Source organism: Erpetoichthys calabaricus, chromosome 4 (genome assembly GCF_900747795.2).
Source record: "Erpetoichthys calabaricus chromosome 4, fErpCal1.3, whole genome shotgun sequence".
Taxonomy (NCBI): domain Eukaryota; kingdom Metazoa; phylum Chordata; class Cladistia; order Polypteriformes; family Polypteridae; genus Erpetoichthys; species Erpetoichthys calabaricus.
Genome location: NC_041397.2, coordinates 233,658,085 through 233,670,127, shown reverse-complemented (window position 1 = coordinate 233,670,127; position 12,043 = coordinate 233,658,085). Strand labels below are relative to the sequence as shown.

At 35.9% G+C, this 12,043-nt stretch overlaps 1 protein-coding gene across 1 annotated transcript in view; it reads right to left on the bottom strand.

Moving 5' to 3' along the window:
- Positions 1 to 573: 573 nt before the first annotated feature.
- The window catches only part of mtnr1bb (melatonin receptor 1Bb), a 129,746-nt gene continuing 118,276 nt past the window's right edge, over positions 574 to 12,043 (bottom strand). Inside the window, exon 2 of the mRNA XM_028801167.2 lies at positions 574 to 1,684. Coding sequence (XP_028657000.2) covers positions 816 to 1,684 — 869 coding nt within the window. The 3' untranslated portion in view covers positions 574 to 815. The remainder of the gene's footprint in view (positions 1,685 to 12,043) is intronic.

The window sequence follows — 12,043 nt, the reverse complement described above, 5'->3', positions numbered from 1 at the left end:
GGCAGAACACTAAGAGCCAAATCCTATTTATATTCTATGTAAAGACCTTAAAAAATGTCTTCCTCAAAAAAACAGCAAATGTTACTGTGCTGAAGTACTACTATAATGTGGACTAGTAAAAATATCCATAGAGAACATTATGTTACTCATTAATAACTGTAAAAAATATTTGCTTGCAGTTAGTGCTACTGAAGGTGACATAATCATTTACTAAAGAGGTCAATCACTTTAATTTTCTTTAATGAAGAAATTAAATTACTGTTTGTTGTTTTGGTTCACTTGAAGAAACATTTATTGATTATTATATTATTGAAGATCTGATCACATTTTACTTTAAACTATATGTGTTAAACCAAACAGAGCATATATATACTGTATATAACATAATATAGAGAAACAGTGAGGTACTACTATTTTCACTTAAATATTATATTTAAGTGTCTCTTTGTTCTAAAATGCACTGTATGGTTAAGAAACAGTTGATATTAACTCTGTAATTTTCACCTACATTTGGGAGTGCTATCACTTTTGTCAAGAATAAAGAACAAACTGACAACATACTATAGATGTAGAGAATTTATTTCAATTTCAGTAAACTTTTTTCTTCAAAATTAAAAAAAAAAATTTAAATATAAGTGTATTGCTACAAGGTCAGTATTGTAGGCAACCTGAGGTGTGTATAAGGATATGATAAATACACTAGATTACATATCATACATATGGCACTCCAATGAATACAAAATACATATAAAATTAGATAAATAATTTAATTTGATCATAGCTTTAGGCTTTAATTTGATTATTTTATTGCTTCATCACAATGTGTCCGTTTTCATGTGATCATTGTTGTTCAATGCTGGAGAAGGTTTGCTTTTTATAGCTTCTGTTCCTCCTTTAGATGTGTCCTGGAAAAAAAATCTTGGCATCCACAAAGACATGATGATTCGTTTATATTCCTTTCTGAAGTTCTGATTGAGAAGTCCATAAATTATTGCATTAAGGCAACTATTAAAATACGCCATAAAGTAGCTGACAACAAAGAGCCATTCAGGGATTTTTGGAGCTACATCCTTTGGATTGATGGCCACTGCCAGGCCGATGAAGTTCAAAGGGGCCCAGCAAATGGCAAAAAGCACAAACACAACAAACATGGTCACAAAGTTTTTCAGATCACTGGGCTTCAGCCTGGGCCTGATATCAGTTTTTACTCTTCGCCGCACCTGTAGTACCAAGATCCATATCCTCAGGTAGCAGAAAGTCACCACCATTATTGGCAAAATGAAATGGATCACAACAACTGTTATTGTATATGAAGAGCTTACTGTCTGTGTAAATGTACAAGAGTAGATGCGAGGGTCATACTGAAGTGATCCAACAAAAAGATTTGGCACAATGGCAATTACTGTGAATGCCCAGATAAGAACAACAAAGATCAGGGTGTTCCTGTAGCTGTATAGTTTGTCATAGGTAAAGCTGTGGCAGATGTAGCAGTACCTGTTTATTGCTATGCCAGTGATGTTGAAGATAGAGCCCATCACACTGAGGCCCATTAGGAACCCGCTTACTTTACAGTGAATTTCTCCCAAGGACCATCCATCATTTAACATGGCAAACAGCACAAGAGGGTACGGATAAAATGCCACCACAAGATCTGCAAAAGCCAGGTTAACTACAAACACATTACCTGCAGGAGATAAAAAAAAATGAATTAATGAAAATGTTTTGTAAAAGATGCGAAAATACTACATACATATTTCTAAGAGGATTATAAACTCATATGGGAGCTATAAACTATAGGCAATGAGTAATGCCAAAATTAAGACTCGAAATGCAGACATACAAATTCAGAATAAGGACATGCTTTCACTTCTAGGAAACCCGTTCATTTGGCAAGAAGTCCCGAAGTTACTCATTCATTTACTAGGGTTGCTATGAAAACCATTTCCCAAAATGCATCTTGTTCAACATGCTTGCACACAACAAGTGAACGAATATATGTGTGCTGCTACCAGTTTACACATGTATATTTGCTTTTTACTACTTGTTACCCTGGTGAAGACATCAGACATATGGCATGCTGTCTGCCTTGTGTTGATGATCGTTAATGGGGGTGATTAATTTGCAATTTCTCAGTTTTGCTAACTTATCCATGCTCCAGGCCTTGTGATGACAATGCAATATTGGAAAGAAATTACAAGTTAGCATTTTTAATTATAATACACATCCATTATATATGATAGTAATTGTTATTCCAATACATTGTTTTACTTACTATGATGCAGGTACTATTATTTAAAACATGCTTCATTTCCACATAGAAGGTATAAAAATAAACCACACACATTTCCTTGAACCTCCAGCTTTACTCTTCAACGTGATTATGGAAGTTTTCAATTTAGGTGAAAAGATTCATAGTAAATATCACACTGGCATAGTCCAGCAATAACAACTTCAGTAATTCCAATTGCTATTTACAATATATGCACTGAGAGACAAGTTTAATTTTAAGTGTAAATATTAAAAATGACAGGTAGACCATCGTACTTAAGAACCTTCGCATTTTCATTAAGGGTGATAAATTGGACATCAGAGGTACTGTGATTATTTTGTCCTATGTGAAAAGAAGAAAAATGCACTCCAATACATGTTTTGAATGAAAAAAACATAAGACTAAACACCCAGTTTTGGCCCCCAGTGTTATACAGCTGTGGAACGCAACTTCTGCGACCAAAACACCCTGGCTAAAATCAGTATAAATTTTGATACGCCTTGCAATAAATATTTTTCTGGTTTCCTTCTAAAAAATAGAGATGATCTTTACCTCATTTGTTTCTATGTTTTATACGATAATTTAATTAAATTTTTTTGTCCCAGTGTAGAAGACTCACTTCAGTGATTTATAAAGTTGACCCAGAGAGACACCGTCCAGTGCCAGCTAGATTTTTGAAGTTCAAAAAACCACTTTCCAGAACAATTCATTGCACAAATGCAAATCCTTCTGCATCTCTTCAGTTATAACATCCTTATAGAAAGCATATTTTTAATGTGCCTGATATAAAGCCTTTGGGTGGCCATAGCGGCTTTACATACAGGTTTTACTACTCATATACTACTATTCATTTATATTTTTACATTATTCATTGATTTGTGCTATATTATATCACAATAAATTTTGATTTGCTTTAAAACCATACTTTCTTTAAAAAGAATTAAAAATAGATCACCTGGTATGGGAAGATTATGTCTTATTTCCTACACAGCAGCTGAGAAGAGACACTGTCAATAGTGAGCAGCACTGGAAGGTGTAATCCACCTTTGTAAGTGGCCATAAGTAAGGTATATCAGCCCCCTCGTATTTGGAGTACTGTGGAGTGTGTGTGTATGCGAATGTATTAAACTTAGGGTTCACAAGAGTAGGACAATCCATAATTAACCATGTAAGCCCCACATATTCCACAATAAAAGAGCTAGGCTTTATCTTGTGTGGTTTGCCTTATGTTTATTTATTGTAGCAGAAGATAATGTCAGCTTCCTCCTCAATGGTTTTCTGGTTAACGCATTGCTGCAATGAATAAAAGTAATGCTTCTGGGCTTGATGGCATTCTGCCAGAACTCATATCAGCTTTTTGGAAACAGATCTCTTTTTTTTTCTTTCTCTCAAATACTGAATAAAGCCATTTCCTCTCCCTAAATTTCAGACTTAATACAGTGACTATCAATTTCCTGTTAAAACAAGGTAAGGACTCTACCCACAGAAGTATCCTTAATTAAATCAGATGCTAATCTCTTTGCTAAACTTTTAGCTCACTAAATACAGTTTCTAACTGATAAACTCATCCAATCAAATTAAACTGGTTTTATCTGTTCCATTGATAGGGCCTTCTCATTTCCTCAGCCTGCACCATAGCTCTCACTACATGCCGTAATGCCATTAATTGCTAAACTGTTCAATACTCTGACAGGTTACAGACAGGAAGGGGTTTGGCGTGGTATTTGTGGGCATGATTAAAATGTTGTACTCCATTCCCTCAGCAGTATTCTACATGGTATTCAAACATCTCTTTCTCCCATTTCTTACTGAGAAGGGATCCTGGCAGTGATCTCCTGTCTCCTTTAATTTATCACAGGAGGCACTGAAAGAGGCTCTTTGTACATGTAAGATGATTACAAATATTTTGCTACATAATAAAAGCCACAGAGTCTCTCTCTTTATCCTGATGATGTCATTCTGTATTTAGGTAATGCTCCTAAATATCTCACATATGTTTTAGACCTTTTCAAATTCAACAGGCTATCAGATTAATTGGCATAGGGTTAACCTTGCACCACACAACCACACTTCCCAGTTTATTACATTTAAATTTTATGTACCTACTAATGTTCATATATTTTGGGGAGTGACATATTCTCCTCCTCCTCTTCTAAATTAATTTGTGATTAAATATTCCTTTGTCATGTCAGTATTGCCTAGCCATTCTCAAAATTGCTCATAGAAAACGGCTTAATAAATTATATGATACCCTAAACTCTCCTCCAACTTACTGGGCTAAGGGTTGTTTTTTTCGCTCTACAGATTTATACAGAAAGGATTCTTAGACTGATGCACTCTGTTCTAAACGCATGGCAGGAAAGATTCAGGTGTGTCACTTGGACCGAGACTTGGAATGCTATGAATCGTTACCAGAAAACCTAAATCACTAAACCAGCATTTGTTCACAGTTTAAATGTGTAATGTCTGACAAAGAATTAATGGTGCTGTGCTGGAATTCATAAGTAAGTCTTCATGATGCAAATCATTGTGATGGTCACTAGCAACAAAGCAAGGCTTCCTGGTGACCCATGAACTACCTGCTGAACTTCTAAAAATGGAACACTCCTAAAATAATCACTTTGAGGTAGATGTTGGGGCACACACATGCTGGCTTTTGCCAGTGGTAAATGATGATTGCTGGGCGGGAGCTGTGCATTAGTGAGTTAGTTAGTTAATGAGTTTATGGGGATCAGGATAGAGGGCTGGAGTAGCACTGAAAGGAGGCTGCACTCTTGGCAGCTGATGAAACTGAAAGTGGGGCTGGTTGGAGGGTGAGAGAGGCCACAGGGGCAGGCCAAGGAAAGGAGTCCTGACATGGCATAATCCAGGAGATGGCACGGCACACTCGGAACTGTGGAGACTGACAGAGGTGGCAGCTCCAGGTTAACAGGTACCTCCTAAGTTCCAACAAGGACAGAGAAAGTGTGCCAAGGAAGAAATATAGTAATTTTACCTGTCTGATTTGGATTTTAACTTATTTATTGGGTTGAGGATTTTAAACACCCCAGCACTTTATTGGTTTTTGATGACATGGTTTGATGGATTATTTATTGCATTATTTATTGAATAGTTTTTAATTGCACTGTTAAACAGTTACAGATTTTGACAAGTAAGTCTCACGTTTGTTTACTGTGTTACCCTGGCTCATTCCTCTGTTGAGAGTATTGATGCTCTGGGAAGAGGGCAATGCAAAGGCAGTAGGCACATGGGGCATTACAGCTGTCCTCAGTATACCATTTATTTTATCTACAGCTGTCTGTATCACAAATTAGTGAAGCATTCCGTCAGACCATTCAAGTGGGATTTTGCTGCTTACCCGGTCGAACCATTTATTCACAAAAATATGTGATGTAACGGTTGGTTTAGTTGGGTATGATGGTGTTGTAAGTTAGCATTGTAACAATTCCTGGAAGTATGGTAGTGAACTTGGAGTGGGAACAATGGGTGACTGGTGCCAATTGTAATTGGCGTAATAATTTCTTTCTGTTACACAATGACTATTTTTGATTACATTAATACAAACTGATCACCAAATAAGAAAATAAACAGAAGGCAAAGTACAGAACAAATCAGTACAGTGCCCAAACAACGAAGGTGAATATCCTTAACCATATTACAAGCTAATCAACCTAAATTCTTATTAGGTTTAGCTGATTTCGTTGTTGAGAAAAATGCTGAATATTAATTGGGTGCAGTAGTCACTGCTGTTGTCTCATGACAGAAAAGTCCTGTGTGAAATCACAGCCTGAGCACCAGCTTTGTGGAGTATGCACATTTTGTGTATTTTTGTGCATTTTTCTGGGTTTTTTTTAGGCTCCCATAAGCACCTCTTGGACTCAAATGAATAAGTATACTTGATGATGGATTGGCATCCTGCCCTGCACTGGTTATTTGCCCTGCATTAGATGCTGTCTATCCTCCTCAAGATGCCTATTTTCCGATTCATAAGTAAATTCCTTGACTGAGAAAATCCACTCCTAGATAGGGTATCAGTCCATCATGGGCAGTTTAATTACTTTGTAATGTGTAAGGAAAAGTAGAATACCCACAGAGGGAAAAAACACAGAGATACAAGTTAAATATGTAGATTCCACAAACATAATGGCCACTCTGGCATTTGAATCAAGTCATATGGACCATATGGATGCCTAATGCATCATTTTAGAAATTAATAACAATTAGTGAGCTCAAAATGATGGCAGTGATCTTATCCATTTTTAGATATACAGAATGTTAAAATGCTTAAAACTGAGAAACTATTACAACATTTTTTATATTAGAATTCAAATGTCCCATGTACATGCATAATATTTAGGTTTCACATAACCAGTGAAAAGTTCGATCTTCTCAAAACCTATAATAGAAAATTGCTGGATGTATAAATGATAAAATGTAACCATGTCCATGCTTTTACATTTTTCCAGAGATCACTGACAAATACAGTATGTATAGTATTCTAGACTTTTCAAAATTTGCCCTTCCCTTCAATTTGTTTTAGTAGTAGTACCTGCCAAAAATGAGAGCTCCATTACAAAGAGTAAGGCAATTGAAGTCTGATAACTTTGATTAGCTGATGCAAGCAGCTGTTATTTTAATTTATGTAGCAGATCACACAATTTATTTTTTCATTCCCATTTAGTATTTGCATATAGATTGTTGGCTAAAAGTTCAAACCATTTCTATTTATGTATGTGCAAACTGTGTTGTTTCAAAGAATTCAATTACATTAACTCTAAAGTGGTGTAATTGACCCTTTTTTCAAAGAAGTTAAAAAAACTGGAATATAAAATTAAGCACATCACTTTGACCTACATTGTTTATAATCACCACATATGTGTGCTAGATTATCACATTGCATACGTTATGCAGGATCTGAATACACTTCACAAAATGCTGTTTATTGCATGGGTTTATTCAAGTAAAATTTTTCAGGTAATATGGCTTAAGGAATCAAATACAGCATGCTCATGGGGAAAGATCAGAGGTCAGAATTTTGATCCTTTACATAGATTGCTGACAGGCTACTACAGTGGCTGCAGGAAATTTAAAAAAACAAACATCAGTGGGCACAAAAATACTTTCACAAGAACAGGCCATTAGCTTGTAATATCCTATTTATGGAAGTTCATTACATATACTGACATTGTGGAAAACACTCCACAAAATGACCACACTCATGAAACAGAAAATGATATGAAAACATTTTAATTGCATTAAATACATTTTTAATCTAAAAAACATTATAAAAATAAGAACCTGCATACTTCAAAACCCAAAATGAACATGAAAAGTCAGAAAAAATTCAAGATGAACTAACTTTATAACAATCTTCTTAATCCAGTTCATGGTTGTGGAAGGTCAGAAACAATCCCAACAGCAATAAAGCCGTACAAGATGCCTGTCTACCACAGGGTCTACTCATGCACACAGCCGCATTTGCACAAGACTAATTTATAAACACCAAGCCAGCATGTGTTTGAGTTTGTGATAATGTAAAAGGAGTAAAAACCGATGTAGACTTGAGGGAAACCTGCAACCTCCACAAGGTCGATGGGCTTTGAAATCAGGATGATGAGGTGGTAGCAGTACCACCTTAAATACATCCACAGACTTTTACTCTATGCCTGCATCAGCAGTGTCAGGAGGGAGGGCTTGGTGCCCAGTCCCTGATCTTTGAGCCCCAGACATACACATTCTTGGTCATTGTATACAATATAGCCCCTGATCAAGGGTCAACTTTTGCAAAACTCCAAAGGAAACAGATTCAGAAGAATACACATTCCTGAAAAATTGGGTTATCCAATGACCATCGACAAAAGCCGATCACTGTTAATCCAATGCTGGAATGTTTTCCTCAATTTATAGCAGCACAAGTGACCTAATAATATTATTATTATTTGACTGATGACTTTATCCAAGACAACTTACTGGATATAATTGGTTGCATTTCTTTTGTTTTTCCAGTTAGTCTATTAACAGGGGTCTCCAACATGTTGTTCGTGAGCTACTGGTACTTTGCAATCCCTTTCCAAGTAGCTCACCAAAGGGTTAATGAATCCCACATAAATTTGAAAACTTGATTAGTCAAATTAGAGGTGGGCGATCTTTCCAAAAAATCATATCACGATCCACAATCTGAATTGCAATCTATCTTTTCAATGTGGCATACACTTAAGAGAATATCCGGACTCAAACTCATCAAGACCAAAGTAACACTTTATTTTAAATATCAAACAAAGTTGAATTCAATTGTTCTCTTGTTCGCTAGCTAAGCGGAGTTAAGGAACACGCCCTGAAGCTGGCGAGTGAGTGAGGAAGGCCCTCCCTTTGGCCTGCTGCGTGTCTCTTGGATTTGCGCAAATAAATCGGTACTGCGAGTGAACAATGACACATAGCGAAATGAGAGAAGTCACAAAATCAACCAAAATGTTCAAGCAAATTATAGAAAAATACCCGATCTAAATCTGTTATGTAGTTCTCTCGTGAAAAGCGAACAGACAGACAGACATTGGATTTTATATATTATATGTTAGTAAACTTTCAAAATAATGTGCAGTTAAAGTCTCAACAGCATTCTCAGCATTTCTGGAGCTTAGTAGAGCCAGATAACTATAAGAATCTTCACCAAGCAGCTCTGAAAAGGTCTGCTTTGTTTGGGTCTACATACCTTTGAGTGTCTGCGTTTTCTGACATGAATGTCATGAAATCAAAGTTCAGAACAAGACTGACAGATGAACATTTAATGACTCCATAAGAGTGAACCTAAGTGGCTACACTCCACTATACACCTCTCTTGTGGACTCCATGCAGTGCCAGTCATCTAACTAACTAAAAAAACACATCACACATGCAACTGGACATGTGAATACTCTTGTGAAGTGAAACAGTGACATGTAACAAAATGACAAATGAATAAGTCATATCTGTGTATTTGGAATTGCATTGTTTTGTTTTGATAGCATTCATGTTTTAATTCAATAGTTTGAGATACACTAGAAAATGCATACAGATATACAAAATGCACTTGCAGGTGAACTAAATATGTTTTGTGATGTTTTAATGCAAAATTTGAGTTGTGGACACCAACATTTTGTAAATGTTAAGGCAAAACAAGCTTATTCAGTTTGTGTGGGTTAAAATAAGCTATGAGTATAAACTTTAGAAAACATGAGTAGCTCTCGGCCATTTTCATTTTGTAAAAGTAGCTCTCAGGGGAAAAAAGGTTGGAGACCCCTCATCTAGAAGAAGCAGATGAAGTGTCAGTAGCAGGATTTGAACCCAGAACCTCAGAGATTGAAATATAACATTCAAATCCCTAACCACTACAAAAAAAAACACTACAAATATTGTATACAGAAAAGCATTTACTTACATAGAGTACTTCTAATACCGCCAATTAAACGACAGCATTACAACTGATATCTTTTGTATTGCAAACTTTTCTGGATAAAACCGGGTAAAACAGCTAGTTAAAATATATATTTTTCTATTTCTACAGTTGATTTAAATAGAAGTATTTATGACTTACAACTCATACAAAATCAATATAATAAATGCCTGTCTGATTTCTTATTTAATGCATTTCTGATAATGGTGGTTCCCAAACTTTTTTAAAGTATGACCTGCTTTTGGGCGAGAATATTGTTTTCGACCCCCCACTATGGTACTCTATCCCATTCATAAACAAACAGCAGCTGACTGGTGGTAAAATAGTTATCAAATAATTGAAGTACTGGTGCCATTAGTTACCCAGTTGCAAAATTTGCCTTTGTTCTTTTTTGTTTCCTGGATTTTCCACCACATTCAAGAAAGTGTGTGCTAAGTGTTGCTGCATCGTTGCTTGATGGCACTGGAGTCTTCTGGAAATTTCAGTTCAGCTTTATTTATATAAGCAGTGAAGCACAATGAGGCATTATTTCCAAGCTATGCACTGTGCTGGTGAGTGACATGTATAATATCGGATATTCAAACTTAAGTACAAGCTATGCCCATTTTGTTAAAGATCATTGGATCCTTCTATGTGACAAGAATAAAAAGAAAAATAGATTTTACAGTGATGAATATATCTCAAATATGGTTTTACTGTTATTTCCAATAAACTCCATTGTGTAGTTTGTCAACAAATGCTGTTAAAAGAAAGTATGAAGCCATCAAAGCTACTTCAACATTTAAATACCAAACACCCAGACAAAAAAGACAAGCCTGTGGAATTCTTTGAAAAGAAAGCTAATTTACTTCCACAAGCAGCAAGCCGTGTTTACTTTAGTAACCACCAGTAATGAAAAAGCATTATTACTAAGTTATCGAATTGCATTTTACATTGTAAAAGCCCGTAAGCCACATACAATTGACGAAAATCTGATTTTCCCAACAGCTTGTTGATATGGTACAAATAATAGTTGGTGAAAAAGAAGCTGTCAAGCTGAAAACAATACCTCTCTCCAAAAATATGATCCAAAGAAGAATAGGTGATATGGCAGAATATATTCAAACAGAAGTTCTTGAAAATATTAAGAAGTACAAATACGTCTCATTATGGATAGATGAATCCTTAGATATTTTCAACTCTGGCAGCGGTGGAGGTAGGGGTGTTGGCAGCAGCGGCGGTCACAGTGCGACAACCACCTGGTTTGTCCCTCACCTGTAGGTGCGTCAGCTACACAAACCTGTTCAGCACCATGATCAACTGGGGAGCGATCAGCTGATGCTGGTACCTCACTTTCGTTTTTGATCTCGATCTCCAGATCACTTGCACCAAAATCAGTGTCCAACAATTCAGAGTCCATTTCAGCTAATAACACACAAAATGTCGTCCACTGATTATTTTGCTTTGCACATTTGCTTCGCTCTCTTGTCAGATGTAGTAGCTATTTTTGCCATTGTTTACTCTTCATTACCTTTACCATAACAATGACTTTTTTTTTTATGGTTATAGTTGATTATCACCCATGTCGACATCCACCCTCAACTACTCCTGACGACAAAAGTCAACATTTGCCCCAGAGGCATTTTTTGCTTTATTTTATAAGGCATTTTTTTTTTATTTTAGAAATCCTGTTGCAAACTCTGACACCCCAGCTCTTTACTGCGACCCATGACACACACTTTGGGAACCTCTGTCTTAAAACATTTGTTAGGAACAGGGTTTATCAGTTTTGGGGAAAGAAAAAACTGAATTAGTGACTTGCACAAGAAGAGAATGCGTTCCATGAGACTCATGTAAAGCTAATACATTCCTCAAGACTCCTTTATATTTTTGGACCATGAACATACAATTATACATAATTTAAATTGGAAAATGTTAAAGCATTCCCTGGATCGAGACAATTACCTCATTTGCGCCCAAATAAGCACCAAAGTATATAGAAATTGACAGAATTATTTTAATAGTAACATTAGTCACTAATTAGACATTTTCCTTTAATTTAATACTGTTTAATAAGGTTGTTTACTTTTGCTTTATCACATCAAGCTTTATATTAAAAGTAATGCCCTTTCTATCTTTTTGGGCATACCCAACTCATTCACAATCTTTTTGTAGCCATGTTGCTTAAGATAATGAGAGAAGATACGTGAGCAAAACACATTAGATGGATTAAACCAAAAAACATGAACATTGCATCAGAACAATTTAATTAGACTATTCCAGGGCTGCAGTCTATGAGTTAAGAGTAAAGACTGAAAGAGTAGAAACTTTTACAGCCTACACAAACTGGCACAAAAATAAGACAT